The 20,951-nt window shown below is 41.5% G+C and overlaps 1 protein-coding gene across 8 annotated transcripts in view; it reads left to right on the top strand.

Annotated features, from left to right (window-relative positions):
- Positions 1-19,401, top strand: part of usp2a (ubiquitin specific peptidase 2a) — a 66,697-nt gene extending 47,296 nt beyond the window's left edge. For 6 of the 8 annotated variants that reach the window (XM_047391569.1, XM_047391565.1, XM_047391568.1 and 3 more), the window contains 11 exons: positions 7,959-8,009; positions 11,369-11,492; positions 11,741-11,852; positions 11,995-12,105; positions 14,002-14,066; positions 14,289-14,392; positions 14,621-14,701; positions 15,500-15,578; positions 15,838-15,942; positions 16,074-16,194; positions 18,193-19,401. In XM_047391569.1, the coding sequence (XP_047247525.1) occupies positions 7,959-8,009; positions 11,369-11,492; positions 11,741-11,852; positions 11,995-12,105; positions 14,002-14,066; positions 14,289-14,392; positions 14,621-14,701; positions 15,500-15,578; positions 15,838-15,942; positions 16,074-16,194; positions 18,193-18,277 (1,038 nt within the window). In that variant the 3' untranslated portion in view covers positions 18,278-19,401. The remainder of the gene's footprint in view (positions 1-7,958; positions 8,010-11,368; positions 11,493-11,740; positions 11,853-11,994; positions 12,106-14,001; positions 14,067-14,288; positions 14,393-14,620; positions 14,702-15,499; positions 15,579-15,837; positions 15,943-16,073; positions 16,195-18,192) is intronic. The other 2 variants (XM_047391570.1, XM_047391573.1) reach the window with 1 other exon arrangement.
- Positions 19,402-20,951: the final 1,550 nt, after the last annotated feature.

The following is a 20,951-nucleotide window of genomic DNA, read 5'->3' as shown; positions in this document are numbered from 1 at the left end:
TTACTAAGTGATGTGTGAAAACTGTTTTTGTTTCATTTTCATGATTTTACTGATTCAAGCTCCTGAGAGGTGATGCTAAATTCTCTTTGGTTTCTACCAGAGAAACAACCATACTATATCCAGAATAAATGTTTCATTACTTTACTGTAGATTTTTGGAGATAGACCCAGATGAAAACACACATAGAACTGGCATCATTTTTTATCATAATTCCATCATTTCCATCCATTTTTTTAGATTTAACAAAAAATGTCCTGTTGACATTTATTCACACTGTTCACAATAATAAATGGAAAAGCCTTTATTGGTATCATGGCGATGAAACATTCCTTATAATTGCTGATAAGCCTTTTGAATGGTATTTTTGACAATACATCATTTTCAAAGAGCACAACGTCTTTAGAGTTTTGAAGGGCTCCTTACCATCACTCAAATCTTCAGCTCATTTCACAGATTCTGTTTCTCAGTCATGAGTCTGTTTGGGATGCTTTCACTCTGAAGAAACATGTTGGGAAAATTAAAATATTGCTTTCTATCTAAAGTTGCCAGAGATATGAATGTTTTGGGCTGAACTGGAACTCAAGCTGGTGCAACACGTCTAGAACTTTAAGATGAGCAGCGATTTTAACTCTTGGTAAACAAAAATCCAACATTCCTGGTTAAAACAGTTTCCCCTTTAACATGACACCCAGAGATCATTTTCAACTGCTTCATACAGACTGATACAAATTACACAAGCCTGCATAATAATGATACTAAAGGTAATACCATTATTATAGATAAAGACAGAGATGGAGAGAAACAGGTAAATGAAGACAGTAAGATAGATTTAGATACATAGATAAAGATATATAAAGAATAAAGAAGGGATTATTATTAGTAATAATAATAACTTTATAGGAATGTTCTGTTGAATATGTAGAAGATGATTAAAGGATGCAGTTGTTATATTGCTATTATTAAAAGGAACACATAAAAATCATTTGTCCTGTTTGTGTCCTGGTTGCTCCGATCTCTCCCCAAACACCCCCCGCCCCCCCGGCGACATTCCTAGGGGAAACACCGGAGGAGATAGAGCAATCACTGTAAAGCAGTTTTTTCAAACAAAGAAAAACAGAATATAGAATTGACATTTGAAACTGTTTTTAGCATGTTTAGCGATAAGCATAATTATTAACCTGTAAATATCCACCTTTGTGTGTATTTCTTATAGAGACTGCACATCTTTACTTTACCCATCTCAATATTTCCAAATGCGGTGTGTTCCATGACAGACAGAAGTAGCGATCTCAAAAGATCAAACAGAACAACTTCACTACATTCAGTCTGCTGAAAGCGTTGCTCTCTCTCACTCTCTCACAGCCTGAATGAACCGCAGATAAATCTCGATATGTCAGTGAAACCACAGTTTCCCTTTTAATCACTACTTACATCTCACTCTTACTGGAAACAGCTAACTTTGAGTAACCTTGCTGCGGTAACAGCACCCACACCGAAGAGTGTCAGCACTACCTGGTATGGCAGAGGATTCACAGATGGGGAACAGATTAGAGATAAGTAGAACACGTTTTTGTCCCAAACTACAGGTCCTTCTCAAAATATTAGCATATTGTGATAAAGTTCATTATTTTCCATAATGTCATGATGAAAATTTAACATTCATATATTTTAGATTCATTGCACACTAACTGAAATATTTCAGGTCTTTCATTGTCTTAATACGGATGATTTTGGCATACAGCTCATGAAAACCCAAAATTCCTATCTCACAAAATTAGCATATCATTAAAAGGGTCTCTAAACGAGCTATGAACCTAATCATCTGAATCAACGAGTTAACTCTAAACACCTGCAAAAGATTCCTGAGGCCTTTAAAACTCCCAGCCTGGTTCATCACTCAAAACCCCAATCACGGGTAAGACTGCCGACCTGACTGCTGTCCAGAAGGCCACTATTGACACCCTCAAGTAAGAGGGTAAGACACAGAAAGAAATTTCTGAACGAATAGGCTGTTTCCAGAGTGCTGTATCAAGGCACCTCAGTGGGAAGTCTGTGGGAAGGAAAAAGTGTGGCAGAAAACGCTGCACAACGAGAAGAGGTGACCAGACCCTGAGGAAGATTGTGGAGAAGGGCCGATTCCAGACCTTGGGGGACCTGCGGAAGCAGTGGACTGAGTCTGGAGTAGAAACATCCAGAGCCACCGTGCACAGGCGTGTGCAGGAAATGGGCTACAGGTGCTGCATTCCCCAGGTCAAGCCACTTTTGAACCAGAAACTGGCAGAAGTGCCTGACCTGGGCTACAGAGAAGCAGCACTGGACTGTTGCTCAGTGGTCCAAAGTACTTTTTTCGGATGAAAGCAAATTCTGCATGTCATTCGGAAATCAAGGTGCCAGAGTCTGGAGGAAGACTGGGGAGAAGGAAATGCCAAAATGCCAGAAGTCCAGTGTCAAGTACCCACAGTCAGTGATGGTCTGGGGTGCCGTGTCAGCTGCTGGTGTTGGTCCACTGTGTTTTATCAAGGGCAGGGTCAATGCAGCTAGCTATCAGGAGATTTTGGAGCACTTCATGCTTCCATCTGCTGAAAAGCTTTATGGAGATGAAGATTTCATTTTTCAGCACGACCTGGCACCTGCTCACAGTGCCAAAACCACTGGTAAATGGTTTACTGACCATGGTGTCACTGTGCTCAATTGGCCTGCCAACTCTCCTGACCTGAACCCCATAGAGAATCTGTGGGATATTGTGAAGAGAACGTTGAGAGACTCAAGACCCAACAATCTGGATGAGCTAAAGGATGAGAAGGACCTGTATATCCCTGAATAAACCTCTCCCTTGAGGGATCATTGGTCTATAATTTATTGGCCCGGTGGTTTTCTCACACCTTCTGCAGCCTCAGCAAGGCTGCCAGGAGGCAGCTACAGCATAGCTGATTTTTATGTAAATATAAAAAATAAACATTATATCTAAAATACAGTCACAACAAATATGTACACTATATTCACATGAAGAAGAGATATGAACTTTTATTTCCTTAGAAGAAGAATATGTTGAGGTTGAAGCTGCACAGCCTTCTGTCTCCACCTTTACATCAATATCAGCTGATGTGTGAAGATTACTAATGACACATCAAGTACGTGGAATTCCTCAGATTTTACTCGGGGTAAACAGTAAGGCGAAAGCAGAGTCACCATCAAATATTTTTCATCGATTCCACTTTCTTCTTCTTGCTTTGACCCATTTTGTCCACTCCTGCACTACCTGCAGTCCCTCAGTTTCAGATTCACTGAAGCATGGCGGATGGACAGATTTCAACCTCCGCCAACCTGGCTGTCTGCCTGAAGGACATGTCCTCTGTCTCTTATTCCCAGCTTCAGGGAGAGGAGTCCAGCTTGGCTATAATGCCGCCTTTCTTTGCGATGCCTTTTAGCCTCAGAGGAACAAACTTTCAAAAGTAGCATTCTAGCTGCCTGAGCTGCTTCTGACATTAATGAACAGAGCATTTATAGTTCGGAGTTATTCTCTGTTCTGCACGCAGTGTATTACCCATCCAGAGGGAAAACTGAGAACACAAATTATAAGCTATATCCTGTCCTGTCTACGTGTGTTCTCAAGAGGCGCACGGATCTTCAGAAATATTTACCCAGTTCTGATTTCTCAGTAATAATTATCAGAGAAGATACTTTCTTCAAGCCTTCCTGCAGTGAAAGATCAATAAATGGTAATATTTTCCAGCTATTAGTAATGACTAACTATAATGTTTAATTTTAAAAATACTTTGCTGGACAACATGAGTGTAAGTATTGTTTCGTCATATAGGACCGTGCTGCTCTCATCGCTTCATGCTGCTGTTTTAGTTGAGTCCCATCAGCTCTCTGTAGTGACGTCACCTGTTTGTCAAAATGTCTTAGGAAATATTGCTCTATCAAATATTGATTAAAAACATGACACCATGTGTGACGCCACGTGTCCTTGCTAAAGTCCAGGAAATGAATGTGAGCCTACCAGTGTGCACCATTCCAGGTATTGTCCATAGGGTTCCTACACAGTCTGGATTTTTTCCATGAAGAATGTACCGGAACGCTGTGTCCTCCACTGGACATCTTTGTTATGTTCCAGGTCGGCCAGTCCTTGTTTTATCTAGAAAGAATCAGTGTTGCTGCTAGTTGTTGACATCCAAGACTTGGACTATACCCATCCGGAGCCAATCAGATTCGCTTACAGGGGATAGAGGTAGTAAAAACAACAAAATAAAGGGCGAGAGAGTCACTAAAACTGGAATTTTGGGGCTTATGAGTTTAGAAAATTTGCAATTATTTGTTGCATTTGATGAAGACTGAAGTAAATTTATGAAAAAGATATTTTCACACAATATTTCTCTAACATTTTTTAGAACAGTATTAGTGTTTCCAAGGGATGCAGTTGAAACATAAAATGAAGGGCCCATCTAGGTTTATGATATGAATATAAAGTTTTAGGTGTCAGTATGGTGGGTCACATTTGACTGTTCAGCTGAAGTCTACTGTTACCAGAAGATGATATAACTTATATCTACGCCTTATTACCAAATATAAAACTGTGTTGGGCCAGTGGTTCAGACCTCAGCAGCAGTCCCAGATGCTCATGTGGTGCTTCCGAAAAACAATCACCCACCACTAGTTTAGCCCATTTGATCGGCTCTAAGAAGCTTTCTGCACATGCAGACCTTAATAAATAGCTCCATGTGGAAAAAACTTTTCACCTTCAGCTACAAGTTCACATTACTTAGTGGGAAGCCATCTTTTTTATCTGTTTTAATCTAAATTAAGCCCAGGAAAACAAGCTCCGTTTCTCATCTGCGTATCCTGCGCTGCTTTAAATGTCTTAATGAGTGGGGAGCATATTTACTGTTCTTTATTGCAGTGCCACAAGCTGGAAGCATAGCAGGAGCCAGGCATTCCTGAATCATCACACACACAGATGCTGTTAGACACACTGACCAGTAAACAGAGACTCACTGACTAAGAGCTGTAATTCCATGTTCCAGCCTGTTTGTCAGCTCAGCAAAGGCTGCAATGTTGAATTTCATTTCTAGGATGTATTTTACAACTAAAGAAATGGAAACTTTATTTTTATTTTTACACTTATCAGGGGGGATTCTCACCCGTTTGCAAAAGCAGAATTCGTGTTTCCTAACTCATCAATAACAATGTCATCAGTTGGTTTTTTTTATCACGTTATTATGTTTTCTGTGATCAGCCTCGCTCTGACTTTATTCTGGGTGTAAGTGTATCACATCTGCTGCCATGTGGTCACTGACACTTCCACCCACTCTGAACTCTCATCATACACACACACACACACTGAGTCACACACTTGGCCCTCTCACTGTGAGGTCACAGCATCCTATGTGTTTCTATCCCACACATTTTGGAAAACTGTTTTAAGAAAGGGGCGTTGCTACAGAGACGTTTGTTTCGCTGCCCTGACGTCCACCAGCGCCGCTGAAGAAATCAGCCAATTGTGGACAAGCAACGGTTATTAAAATCTGAGCTGCTATTTTTGGGGCCGACTGTGGCGTCACTCAGCATAGTGCAGAAGATTGAAGACATACTCATTCCAGTGGTGGGGCTTGGTGTGTGTGGATCACACCAAGCACTGAGTAGAGTCGAGATGTTCGTCACCCCTCCTGTATTCAGTCAGCCTGCAGTGGACCGCATGTGTTAGCATGTGCTCACTTTTCATCGCTGGAGCTAATAATCTGCTCCACTCACTGAAAGGAGGATTTAGATAAGCCGTAGTTAATTAAACCGTGGAATTTTTTCCTCCTCCTCCACATCGACTCTGCACTGCTCCTCCGTAAGAGACAGATGGCAGGAGGTTATTTAGGTAACAGTAAAAAAGATCTTTCTGTGGCAGTGGTCATAACTAGACGAGCTGCAGACTCACTTTCAGGACAAACAGGAATCATATGAATGTCCTGGAGCTCAGCGGCATAGCTCGGTTCTAATAGACTGGATTTTAGTCCAGGGAGGGAAGGACCAAAGTAGATTTCCACTGTCATAAAAAGGTCATAGGGAACGCCATTTTATGAACCTTAACCTCTTTGCTGACTAAATGTAATTAAAATGATATTAAAAAAAACAAATGATGCTTTTCTGTCAGATAGATGCTGAAATAAGTAAAGTTTGTAATTTGAATAAAGCACATACAAACATTATAGATTTATAGCACCTTAACTGCTGTTGTATTTGAGCTTTTTATACTGATTTATACTGATACTCTGTAACTGATCATCATGTTAATGGATTACAGGTTCATAAATAATCTTTACATTCTTGATATTAGTGAGATTAGAGTTGTTTTAAGGAGCTGTTAGCTGCAGCCTCTGGGACCGTCTAATCTCCACCCTAACCCTAAATGTGGGTGTTGGGAAGAACTCTGCACTCATACATCAGGTATGATGTCCTTGAAACCCAGTAGGTTTAATTACTGCTGCTGGTGCACAGCGGACTGTACGCCGCCCTCTGAGACCATATTAGCGCTGAAAGGTTTACGACTGGTCGTCTTAGAAAACAACTCCCACAGGTCAACAAGGTCACCGAGTCTGAACTGTGGTTTCCATATTTGCCTGTGAATCTGTGCGGCTTCTCAAACTCAGGTCATATCCAGAGTATACTGAAGCTTCTCACCACAGTGTTTCATGTGTGAGGCCTCTGTCACACCTTTGTGTTTAGACAGGCCTCTGGTCACTTTTTGTTCCCATAATAAGATTAAAAACTGTTAGCCTCAGGTTATGAACAGTTCAGTGTTACTTCCTGTGAGTTAATGCTCTAAAAACCCTGAAAACTCTCACGCTCGGTTTACAGTGACATTACCAGACACCTTGTGTGGCCTCACTTCGTATTCGGCCCATTTTCATGGTGGTCCTGTTGCATAGTGCTCTGAGTGAGCTGCACCAAAGGCGATGGGATCAAGAAGCATGTGAGTGAGATAAATTTCACCAGTGGCTGAGATCTGGTGACTGGTGTTGGGCTGCCAGCTCTACACAGTCACTTTGAAGCCCAGAAAATACAAGAACAACCCGATACCCTGCCAACATCATGTCTTCACTGCTGGTTAGCTTGTTTTTATACATAAAATGGTAGAGTAATCTCACCCAGCTGTGACACATGCAGAGAGGGCTGACGCAGAGATGCAGAACGTGTTGCATGTTGTCACAGTGACTGAAACAGAAACAGTGAGACTTTCATGGACTTTGGCGAAAATGAATCCAGTCTAACTCAGAAGCTTTTGCTTGGTTGTCAAGCACACCAGAGCATTTCTTATCCACCCCCGTGCTCTTTGTTAGCTCTTCCTTTTGCTGCTCAATTATATAACAACTGAACTTATGTAATGAAATGTAACTGCACCAACTGATGACATAAGTTCTCTAAAGTATTTCAGCCCATTTGCTGATTTGTGAAATGTTCACGTGTTCCACTGAGCTAGAGCATTATTTCCCTTTTAGTTTTGTTGCTATGGGAAAGCTAGTGTATAAAAATGAAAACCCTTAAAGTGCAGCGTTTCCATGGCACCCTGGGTTGTTGATCAGATCTCTGCCATCTGGGAGCCATCACCAAGAGAGCAAGTGATTGTGAGATAAAAAAAAAACATGTTCTAGTGCCAGGAAAAGGCTCACCAGCAGGGTTCACCTGGCTGCCAGTCCTAGAGTGACACCATGCATCACTCACCTGCAGAGTCCAGGTAGGCTTCTTTGTCTCTAACTCAGCCCACAACACATTGTCCCTGTGGAAATTTAGCCAGAGATTCACTGACAGAAAGGACAGGTCGACTCTCAGTGGGAACATGTGTGTATTATTGCGGGATGAGCATTGCTTTATCTGTTGTAGGTTGCAGATTCATAAAGAAAACATCACCCATCTGATGCTCAAGTTCAGGTTGTCATCTCAATATTGTATTTTTCTTCTGTATTTTCCAGAACTCAAAGAGTGCCCAAGGCCTGGTGGGACTGAAGAACTTAGGAAATACTGTAAGTAACCCTGCAGGCCTTATTCCATCCGTTCTGAACTGAATTGTCCCACAGTGGATCGGCCTTATTATAGAGCTATAACCATAAATCCAGCTCACAAGATGATACCATACATGAGACTGAGAAAAGCTTTCAGCAGTATTTGGGAAAACAGAAATAGAAATAAAGTTTCACAAATCACAACGTGGAATAATAAAGCTCAGGTCTAAGTAGTTCATATGTTGTGATTTCTATGCTTTCACCTCTAAGCTCCCATTTTGTATTTTCAAATATAGATTTCAAATCGAAGTCACTGGTTTCTAAACTTTTTGTCCTGTGGACCAAAATGGACGAGTCAAAACTACACGTATAATTAAAAAAATAGTATAATCACACAAAATTACATTTTGATTTTTATATCTGCCCAACAAACTGAGCATGCAATTTTGTAATAAATAAAACAAATAAAATAATCAGATCCTGTGTAGGAAAGGGTTATGTAAATCATTCTGAAATAGGGTTAAAAAGGCTTTTTCTGGTTTGCTGTATGAAAATACATTCAGTTTGCAAATAACTTTGGAATTGACTGAAATAAATGTAGTCTTTTCTCAGCAATACTAACAGGAAGTGGGTCACGCTTCTTTGAAAATGCTGCCTGTATTTAGCCAAGTTTAATTCATGCTTTTAAGAGCAGATTTGGGTGAAGCAAAGTCTGCTTATGAGTAAAAATCAACTAATTCAATTTTCCTATTTACTATGAATTTAAATACAATGCAAAAAGTATGGTTATTAAAAGACACATTCTTTGTGTTGAAAAAGGCTCTACAGGTCCTTCTCAAAATATTAGCATATTGTGATAAAGTTCATTATTTTCCATAATGTCATGATGAAAATTTAACATTCATATATTTTAGATTCATTGCACACTAACTGAAATATTTCAGGTCTTTTATTGTCTTAATACGGATGATTTTGGCATACAGCTCATGAAAACCCAAAATTCCTATCTCACAAAATTAGCATATCATTAAAAGGGTCTCTAAACGAGCTATGAACCTAATCATCTGAATCAACGAGTTAACTCTAAACACCTGCAAAAGATTCCTGAGGCCTTTAAAACTCCCAGCCTGGTTCATCACTCAAAACGCCAATCATGGGTAAGACTGCCGACCTGACTGCTGTCCAGAAGGCCACTATTGACACCCTCAAGCAAGAGGGTAAGACACAGAAAGATATTTCTGAACGAATAAGCTGTTCCCAGAGTGCTGTATCAAGGCACCTCAGTGGGAAGTCTGTGGGAAGGAAAAAGTGTGGCAGAAAACGCTGCACAACGAGAAGAGGTGACCGGACCCTGAGGAAGATTGTGGAGAAGGGCCGATTCCAGACCTTGGGGGACCTGCGGAAGCAGTGGACTGAGTCTGGAGTAGAAACATCCAGAGCCACCGTGCACAGGCGTGTGCAGGAAATGGGCTACAGGTGCCGCATTCCCCAGGTCAAGCCACTTTTGAACCAGAAACAGCAACAGAAGCGCCTGACCTGGGCTACAGAGAAGCAGCACTGGACTGTTGCTCAGTGGTCCAAAGTACTTTTTTCGGATGAAAGCAAATTCTGCATGTCATTCAGAAATCAAGGTGCCAGAGTCTGGAGGAAGACTGGGGAGAAGGAAATGCCAAAATGCCAGAAGTCCAGTGTCAAGTACCCAGTCAGTGATGGTCTGGGTGCCGTGTCAGCTGCTGGTGTTGGTCCACTGTGTTTTATCAAGGGCAGGGTCAATGCAGCTAGCTAGCAGGCGATTTTGGAGCACTTCATGCTTCCATCTGCTGAAAAGCTTTATGGAGATGAAGATTTCATTTTTCAGCACGACCTGGTACCTGCTCACAGTGCCAAAACCACTGGTAAATGGTTTACTGACCATGGTATCACTGTGCTCAATTGGCCTGCCAACTTTCCTGACCTGAACCCCATAGAGAATCTGTGGGATATTGTGAAGAGAACGTTGAGAGACTCAAGACCCAACACTCTGGATGAGCTAAAGGCCGCTATCAAAGCATCCTGGGCCTCCATAAGACCTCAGCAGTGCCACAGGCTGATTGCCTCCATGCCACGCCGCATTGAAGCAGTCATTTCTGCAAAAGGATTCCCGACCAAGTATTGAGTGCATAACTGTACATGATTATTTGAAGGTTGACGTTTTTTGTATTAAAAACACTTTTCTTTTATTGGTCGGATGAAATATGCTAATTTTGTGAGATAGGAATTTTGGGTTTTCATGAGCTGTATGCCAAAATCATCCGTATTAAGACAATAAAAGACCTGAAATATTTCAGTTAGTGTTCAATGAATCTAAAATATATGAATGTTAAATTTTCATCATGACATTATGGAAAATAATGAACTTTATCACAATATGCTAATATTTTGAGAAGGACCTGTATGTGCTTCAACCACCTGTGCTGACTGGCCAAATTTGTATTGCAGTTGGAAGGCCTCACAAAATCAGTCCAGGGGCCACAAATGGCCCCCAGGCCACACTTTGGACATCCCTGGTTTAAGTATTTTAGACGTAATCATGACCAACTACAGTCCATACAGTCCAGACCTAATAAAGAACTGCAAAATAGTTCTTTAATAGTTCTTTAGCAGCAATAGGAAGCTACAAAGCAGACACCAACTTGTGTTGTCAGCCAGCCAGTCTGTCAAGAGAGCAACTCAAGAACTACTTCCTTTCTTTTTTCAAAATAAAAGTCTCAAATGCAGCTACAACATGGTGTTAAGCTTAAAGCGCACACCTTTACCTCCAGGGCTGCTAATTACAGCCGACACAGCGCTATTCCAGACAGTCACAATGCTGACAGCAACTGGATAGTGCTTCTCGAGACAGACTTTTAATATGTGGTTCCAGCCCTGCGGTTCTCCTTCAGTCCTGTTACTGTAAATGCTGAGAGCAGTTTGTCAGGTGGTTCGGGACAATGTCTGCCTGGCAACAGGGCAGACGGAGGCCTCCTGTAATAAATGCAGAGTGTGTTCTGTAACTCAATCAGACGTTCTGATCTGTGGAGTGCAGAGGTCGTTTGCTGCCTCTGCTGCCGGGTTGATCTTACCAAATCACGTGTCCTGCGTAGGCACGTGATGGAACTGTTTACACACTTTTCATGCTCCCATGTGTGTGATAGCGTTTTACACAGGATGGGACATGGTGGAAATAAACGGTTCAGGACTGTTTTGCAAAATCATTGGATAATGTGGCGAAATCCTTTAAATGAAATGATGCAAAGATAAACAGTTATTAGTAATAAGTCTAAAGGGATTTTTTAGGCCATTGGTTTAGAAAGAATCTTTTCATCTGGTTTAAGTTGATGTAGTTTTTTTTTACCCCACAGTGTTTCATGAATAGTATCCTGCAGTGTCTGAGCAACACACAGAGTCTGCGTGACTACTGCCTGCACAACTCGCACCGCAGAGACCTTAACAACAACAGCCGCACCAACACAGCCCTCATGGAAGGTGAGACATGAGTCACACAGGCCCCCTAGAGTCCAAGACAACAACTCCTTGCACACAGCAGCTGGTTTGCTCTGAACTAGATCTGCTTGTAAGTAGATGTTTTTGGGACAAAGAGGTAAACATGTCTGTGATCGCTGCAGAGGCGAACGCTGTTTTTTAGGAAGGGTAAAAGAGTTGCACCTCAGTGTTATCTGTGGGTGTATGTTTTCCTTCGGTCGTGTGATTAACCTCAGTATTTGTGTTGGTAGAATTTGCCAAGCTGATCCAAACCATGTGGACGTCGACCAGCAGCGAGGCGGTCAGCCCGTCAGAATTCAAAACCCAGATCCAGAGATATGCTCCAAGATTTGTGGGATACAAGTATGTTTCGTGACTCTGGCATACTTCTCTGTCTCTCTTAATCTTTAATGCTGCAGTACTAATACAAGTACCAGAACATACAGAGGAATGCAGGTGCAGGTTTCAGTATCAGAAAGTGAACGTATGGAACTGTGTCTTGCAGCCAACAGGATGCTCAGGAGTTCCTACGGTTCCTGCTGGACGGCCTGCATAACGAAGTCAACAGGGTCACTGTAAGGCCGAGAGGCACCGTGGAGGACTTCGATCATCTGCCGTTAGTATTCAGACACTAATCAGTGACAACATAAGGGATGCACCAATCAGTCAGCAAATGACTCTTTTTTTCCTGTTCATTAATGCATCAAAGCTGAAAACTCCCACTTTTCTGACTCATAAACGTATTACAAAGAGCTTCTTCTCCCATGTTGGGAACATATGTTTTTGCTGATTACATTTGGATATTCTATGAATCCCTTCATTTGTTGTTTGATTCAGAACGCCTACCTTTGCTAAAGAACCCCCCAGCCCCATTATGTATATTATTTCTCACATTTAATCACCTTTGCATTAACATGAATTGAACACAAATGATACATCATACAGTATTACGCTATTGCTTACCTTTTATTTCAATGGCTTACAAAGATATGCTGCTGGAAGTAAAGCATTGCCTCTCTATGCATGCACCCTTTGTTCTCCAGTTACAGTAGACATGCACCATATATTTTCTGCACACAGAGGCTACTACTTACTTACCCTCATGCTACAGTACACGGACGCTCTGTGCTGAGGATTCACCTCTGCATTCTGAATGTCTGGAGCGGCTCAACACGCCAACCTGCGTGGTGCACAGGAAGTTCTTACACAGACAATGAGACTCTGAGGACAATCTGAACCAGCACCAATCAAACCTCATGTAAAATGGGACACTGGTATCGGCCATTAAAAGCCTGATTGGTGCATCTCAAGATGACATGAATCAGAAAGGCTTCATTAGTCTTTCATGTTTTGTGTAGCTACTTCCTCTCTGTGAACCTTAAGCTCCACTTTCCCTCGGCTGTCACTGTTTAAGGATCCGCCATAATCTCTGCCCCAAGATCTAAACCTTAGATAAAAACGATTTGTTTAAACTGTAGCGAGCATTTGGTGCTCACAGCGTTCACTATCTTCATGATGAACAGTAGGTCAGGTCCCATGGGTTCACCTAATCAACCCTTTATGAGGTGTCAGACCACCTGAGGGTTCATGTTGAGCTCTCCTGAGTCTAACAAGCAGTTTCTCAGCGTACTTGTTAGAAACCAGCATCACTTATTATGCAACTGAACAACAACAACACTTGTTTGCTTTTCTGCCAGTGAAAGTATGACCTTTAGGTTTTGTTTTAAAGCAATGAATCCTTCCACTTCTTCACAATAAAAACATGGAGAGTGCAGCAGTTAGAGAAGCACCTGATCAGGTTTTTATTGGTTGATTCAAGTTTCTGGTTTTGTTTGACCTCTGACCTTGTGATGTTGATTTTAGTCAGTTCTGATTCAACTCAACAATTAGATGTAATAAAAACCATAACAGGACAAATATGGTGCCCTTTACTTGAGTACAGTACTAGTTTTAATACATGAAGAAAATAAAATCACGTCTCTAACCTCTATTAGATCTGTACCTATCTCTGAAGGGCTTTAAAGAACATTTAATGAACAGGGAAAAATCTGATTTGTTGGTATCTACATGCCCATTAAAGTTCAGACTGATTACTGCAGGAAGACCTCTCTAGGAAGATTTCTTTGCTGTATTTAAACTTGGTGAAACATTTTGGTTTATCCATTTTGGTGAGATTGCTGTCTCCTGCTTTGCTTGACCTTCTGCCAGACCAAAGACTTTGTAGGAACCGAATTTCCTCATCTGTATCTGCCCACAATAGTCCAGCCTAGATTTTTACCACAGCCCTGACTATGTACTTACAGTTATACACCCATTCATAGGTTTTTACAGTATGTAGAGATAGTTTCCGTAGTTTATCCACCAGGGACCTGAAAGGAAAATTTCTTTAAATTCAGAAAAACAATTCTGCTCTTTTTGTGTTTATGATAAAATATGTTTTTATTTGAGAACGCAGCCACCATGTTCCCATCCTAAATCTGTGGCGGTCTGATTGTTCATGTTCTACTTTCAGAGATGAAGAAAAGGGGAAGAAGATGTGGAGTAAATATTTGGAAAGAGAAGACAGCAAAATAGTTGGTGAGTCAAGATGTGAATTCATTGTTTTTCTGATCATATGACAGTGGATCCCTGGCAGACTGCAGCTTATTGTTTGTTATTTTGGCTTGGGTGGTAATACTTTGCAAGAGTTACAGAACAAGCACTGAAAGACGACGAGAAGGATCAATATTCTGCATGTATCTATTTGTTAATCCTGTCATCAGGGAGGTTCATTCGCTGTAATCTTTTCTTCTGTTCCAGATCTGTTTGTGGGGCAGCTGAAGAGCTCCCTGACCTGCAGCCACTGTGGCTTCTGCTCCACTGTGTTCGATCCCTTCTGGGATCTTTCTCTGCCTATCGCAAAGGTTAGAGGGCACACGCACACATGTGAACTCTGCTCATCTTAACACAACCAGACACCATTCTCTATACAATCAGCAGTGCAGAGATCTAGACTTCTGTCTACCAATCTAACACAGACTCTGTGCTTTCTTTCCTGTCTCTCTGTGTGCTTTGCTCTGTGGGTTTTATTGTGCGTCTTGTACGTTGGTTTTGGTGCTTGATAATGTGAATGCATCTGTGTTTCTGCTCAGAAGGGCTACGGTGAGGTGAGCCTGATGGACTGCATGCGGCTCTTCACCAAAGAGGACGTCCTTGATGGGGATGAGAAGCCGGTAGGTATCCATAGCAACAACAGGCTGTTGTAGTACTCCTCTCTGAGGCTGGTGTACTTTGCTGCCATTCGCTGACACAGAGCTTGGGATTGGATCTTATGATGTTCCGGCCCATTCTGTACAAGTATGAACTCAATTTTCATGAACGTTTTCTAAACTGCAGCACAAACTAAAATGTTTTACTTTGTTTAAACATTTCTGAGCACAAATAGAAATGAAATCAGTTGCCGTGTCTTCATTAAGGGTATCCCAGTAAAGAGTTTCCCCACCCCAATTCTTTTTTATAACTTGTAGTAAATAATTAAAGCAAATACTTCACCAGCAAAAATATAACAGCAGGGGGAGCTGTTGTATTTTTGCTGAGGCTTTTTCTACGGGACAAATTCAGAACGTTGTCATGCTAGGAAGGCCTTTTCTTAAAGTGCATATTTCTATCAAATATACTGTAAAAATGTATTCAGTTTAAAATGCTTCATGGACACCAACCAGTTCATTTGATGTCTTGCTTGAAGAACCAAATCCTTTCCACTCAGCACTTCCCACCTCCTCTTGCTGTATTTAGCTTTTAACCTTTTTTGATTTCAGCAGGTCTGGCAGTTGCTCACATGCAGAGGTTTAGCTGTGTTGGTGAATGATACAGATTTTAAAAAGTTTGTTTCATTTTTTTATGTAACAAACCTGATGGTGGAACTTCGTTTGTGTTTCATCTTTAAATCCAGCCCTTAAATGGCTTCATGTTCCAGCTGTGTGCAGCTGTTTGCAGCCACTGACTCAACTTCCTCTGTTTCCACTCTGCAGACGTGCTACAGATGTAAAGCCAGGAGGAGGTGCACTAAGAAGTTCACGCTACAGAAGTTTCCTAAGATCCTAGTGCTGCGTATCCTTTCTTCGAGTTTCCAATGGCTTTCATCAGGCATCAAGAGGAACTTTGGGTCAGAAGACCCATAGAATTTAAGAAGCTGAAGGAAGCTGCTGAGAACTGTAGCTACTTTGTTTAATCAAACAGGCGACGTGTTTTATTTAAAAGCCTCTGTGGCTACAGGATGCAAGGAGAGATCGTTTAAACAGGGCTGCATGCGGTCTGTATGGTGATGTGACCAGAGAGCTACTGCTCCTTGACTCTCCTTCCACTGCAGACCTGAAACGCTTCTCTGAGGCACGACGAACCAGCAAACTGTCCACCTTTGTTAACTTCCCCATGAAGGACCTCGACCTTCGAGAGTTTGCCTCCGGAAACAGCAGTAAGCAATCTCCCTGATATAAAGACTAACTTAAATAATGGCAGAAACAAATGTTTTATTGTGATATATAAACATGCCACTACATTATGTTTGTATGCATTAACTCAAACATTCTGTCTTTCTTTTTGCAGCAAATGCAGTATACAACCTGTATGCAGTGTCCAACCACTCAGGCACAACCATGGGAGGTCACTACACAGCCTATTGTCGCAATCCCAGCTCGGGAGAATGGTACACCTTTAATGACTCTAGGTGGGTTTAAACATCATCACAGTAAGATCTGAGGAGCTTCTTTAGACCTGGCTGGTCAGGTTACAGTTTAACCGCTCAACATCCAGGTGTGAAGGCACAGTTTGAGGACACGTTCAGATGCAATCACACAGCAAACATTGAGACTGATCTGGTGTGTCCACACAGAGCAAAGTATTTTTGCTTCTTAAACTTTTTCATTTTTTTACCATTACAGCCACAGATTTCAATGTATTTTATTGAGATTTATAAATCCAGTTTAGTTTATTTATGTAGAGCCAGTTCACAATGAATGTCGTCTAAAGATTCTTTCCAGGTCAGGAAATTTCTCATTTTGGCATTATTTTGGAGGTGAAATATAGGAGGTGTTTGATATAGGACTTAAAGGGCATGTTCGGGTCAACAATAACACCACTTTCATACCGGAGGTCAATAACATCCAAAATAAGTGACTAATGTGATAGACCAATGCAACAGCAGAATCTAAACAAATATAACATGGATTTAGATTCAGCCCCCTTCGATACCCCTAAATAAAAGACAATCATTTGGCTTTATAAGTCACCAATTCAGTAAATAGAGTCCAGCTATGTGTAATTTATTAGTATAACTCCAGCTGTTCTGTGAAGGTCTCAGAGGCTTATTAGAGAACATTAGTGAACAAACAGCATCATGAAGACCAAGGAAAACAGAACAGACAGACCAGACGTTAGGTTATTGAGCGATACCCCAAGCTTCGAACATCTCCCTGTTCAATACATCATCTGAACATGTTTGGCACAACTGCAGACATACCAAGACATGGTCTTCGACCAAAACTAGACTGGGCATGGAGAGCAGTGATCAAAGAAACAGCTTGGAGGCCCATGTAACTCTGGAGGAGCAGCAGATATCTACTGCTCAGGTGGGAAAAGCTGTCACCCGATATGTCGTTTACAACACTAATCTGGCCAAGAAAAAACCTATTGTTAGCCGTAAGAAGTCCTGTTTGCAGTGAGCCATAAGATGTGTAGAAACACAGCAAACATGTGAAAGATGGTGCTTTGCTCTGATGGAACCAGAGCAGCGCTGGGCCTTCATTTAAAATGCTTTAAAACACTTTATATCACCCTGAAGACATCAGCCCCACCATGAAAGATGGTGGTGGCAGCCTTATGCTGGAGGGATTCTTTTCTTTGACGGGCAGGCAAGCTGGTCAGAGTTTATAGGAAGATGGAGGGAGCTAAATATAAGGAAATCCTGGAAGAAAACAGAGGTCCAACTTCTAACTGGACAGCAGCCCTAAACACTGGAATGGTTTAGGTCAAAGCAAAACCATGTTTTAGAATGGCCCAGTCAAAGATTAAACCTAAATTGAATCTTTTAAAGGCTTGAAATTTGACTGGACGTTGCCACCTTTTGCTGTTGTTGCAGTGAAAGGTGGCAAATCCATGCAACACTTCTCAGATTTAAAACCATGTATCCCTATTCCTTTCATTTCACAGTCAGGCTTTACTTTCTGTCCGTGTGCCTTAAAATCCCAATAAAATACATTAAATTTAGGGCTGTAATGTGACAAAATGTAGAAAAGCTTAAGAAGGAGGAATATTTTTGCAAGGCACCTTACAACTGTATGCTGTTGGTACCAGACCAAACTTTGTCAGGTTTAAAGTTCTGCCAGAGTGGACTGTTGGGCTCTTTACAATGAAAATACTGATGAGTGAATTACTGGGACACGTCAGTGGAGGGATGGTTGATCTTCACATTAGTGTTGGAAGTGATATCACCAGGTTGGGTCACCATACCAACATAGAAGATCACATGGTCACTCTGGGAGCATTTAGTGCCAGTTGTGAACACTTGTGATTGGATCCGCCTGGATGTGTTATCATCAGCTCTGAACGGTCCCAGTGTAGAGTCATATAAGACTTAGAAACCCAGGGTACAAGCTTAAGAAGATGCCTCTCCCATCCCAGCATGCAGTGTATCACATCTGAGTGGCCTCTCTCTCTTTCTTTTCAGAGTAACGCCAATGTCGTCCAGCCAAGTGCGCAGCAGCGACGCCTACGTCTTGTTCTACGAGCTGGCTACCTCCTCGCGGATGTGAGGACTCCTGAAGGACATGGCTCTGCTCTGTCTGACACACAGATGGATGGACATTTGTTTTTGGACATTAGTTCTTCACAAACACATATGAAGACCCCCCCCCACTGTTAGGTGGAGAGGAGAACACCATGGACTCCACAGGAATCTGATCCACCAGCTCTGTTCTCTGTGTCTGTTTATACTGCTGTGTCATGCTCATCTTGACTGCAGGCGTGTGTTTAGTGTGTGTGTGTGTGTGCAGCAAAAAACAGGGCAATAACCCCAGTGCACCAAGCAACCAGGTGAATCCATGTCAGAAGTCCCTCTCTATGCACTGCAAACCAAACTCTCATCCTGACTGCGCCTTCAACTCTTCTTACTCGTCTCGTTTGCCTCAGATGATTAAACCTGACTTCTTCTGTTGTTTTTCGTTTGAGTACATATTTGTTTGTCTTTCAGGCCATGCGGTGGGGGCAGGGTTATTTGCAAAGCACCATGAGCATTATCTTTGAAATGTGGATAAACCTTTCTTAGAATGACTGGAACAGGACTTGTTATGATGTGCTTGGTTTTCCCACATCGCCCCTCCCTCCCTCCCACTGCACTGCAACACTCCCATGTCTGTCTGCATCTTTTTCACTCTGTCTCTCACTAAGAGCGGTCGGGAGGGCTGGAGGCACTGTAAATGTTTCACTTGTGTTTTATTTCATTTGTTTCTCCCACGTGTGGCTGCTACTGATGCTTTACAAAGTGCTGTGAATGAATGAACGGATGGACAGTCCAGTGAGGCTCTCATGAGGATGAGGTTATAGAAACAATAATAATGGTAACAATCCTCATCATAAGGATTGGCTCTTTTCTTCCTCTCTTGTTTCATACCATTGAACAACACAGAAAGAATGTTTTCACGAAGACGAAATACTATATCTGTATATTTTTATATCTTGATGCAATATAGAGAATGTACTATTCAATGGTGCTGAAAATGACCCATAACTGTTTTCAGTTGGTTTATTTACCAGGTTTCAAGAGAGAAAAAAAAGTTCTTATTTATGCTTACAGGTGATGATGTGATGAGTCACAGTTTTTAACAGTGGCAGTACTATATAAATACATAGATATATATAAATAAAAGTCAACAACACAGTGGTTTTACAATGTGTCCTTATTTGGGGATGGAGGCTAGATTCATTTTGCTGACTGGAACAGGTGGTGCCATAAAAGCTGGTAAGAGTGCCCTCTATTGGACAGGTGGAGGATAGCTAAACAAATTCTGGTTGTAGACAATTTGTCATCTTTAGATGCAAAACCTCTCCTGCACATGGCATTTTCTAAGAGAAAAGGAAGTAAGCCCATTATTAGATCTGCAACATGTGATATGATAGAGTCCATTTAAAATAACAGATTGATTTACATACAAAATCATTCTAATAACAAATGTACGCCATCTTTCTTTTGTGTTTTATGTATAAAACTAAATATATTTGATTAGGTCTTTAACAAGTTCTAAAATGATTAAATCTAACCTAAAGTTAGCGGACACTCTTCATACAGTCAGAGCTGTCCTCCATGCTGGTTCTCCATCATGTGGCCCTCCTTGTTTTCATGCCCATCACACTGGTGAAATCACAGAGAAACACAGTTATGATCCCACCCTTTGATGGGCAACTGTTGCTGCCCATCAATCTAAGAAGGGTGGTCAAACTAAAATGTTTCAGCTCATCAAAAAAAATAATGTCCGGCAAAGACAATCTGGGCAAATACAAAATGCAAAACGTTATCCAAACCATCCTGGCCCTCTGTGAAAAGCACTGTCACCACATTTTTAATTTAATTTTACTAGCCACACCCAGGCCTAATTACAGTCAGACTTGTAGAATCAGGAAACCACTTTTAATAGTTCTTGTCAGACAGCATGAGGTTGACTAAAAAAATCTCCAAAAGAAGCTCATCATGCCCGTGTCTAAAGCCTTCTGTTGAGGTAGGAAAACTTTACTGGCCGTCAGTTAACTCTTACATTACTCCTCACCTCTCATTGATTCTTTTATTTGGCACCCAAAGGACAATCCTCAGTCAGAGATCAGTTGTACGTTTCCACAAGTTTATAAAAAACCAATCTGAATTCAGAGAGGAGACACACACTTACACTGGTACCTGGAAACGTCTGTGTGTTGTCCGTTTTGGAGGGGCCACAAATACCTTTATATACCCCTCGCTGCTATGCAGTACACATACACAATCATTCTATCTGTGGATATCTCCCCAGCAACCATATAACCTCATATCCAAATAAGGAGTACTTCTGGTTCTTCTCTTATAACAAACTTATCGTTTCTGGCCCAATTTATGACCTTGCCCTCTCTGTGCACTGTTCTCCCCTGTCTTCTTCTCCCCCATCAGTGATTCCTTGTCCTTCACTAATTTATGACTTTGGATTCTCTACTTCCCTCCCCAAGGACCTTGCACTTTTTATGCTTCACTCCCTAAGCTTGACCCCCCCCCCCCCCCCCCCCCCTATGCTCTATGTACACATGTCAGTTACACACAGAGATAGTTAATATTACACACATAAATAGTTTATATTCTACACTTCCAAAAACAGAAACAAAGTCTATCAAGTCGGCCAATTCTAAGGCTTTGGGACTCCCAACGAACAACTGTAAAAGACATAATCCACAACAAGAACAAAACTGGTG

Source organism: Girardinichthys multiradiatus, chromosome 18 (assembly GCF_021462225.1).
Source record: "Girardinichthys multiradiatus isolate DD_20200921_A chromosome 18, DD_fGirMul_XY1, whole genome shotgun sequence".
NCBI lineage: Eukaryota > Metazoa > Chordata > Actinopteri > Cyprinodontiformes > Goodeidae > Girardinichthys > Girardinichthys multiradiatus.
The sequence above is the reverse complement of the archived record's forward strand: the minus strand, read 5'-3'. Positions and strand labels throughout refer to the sequence as shown.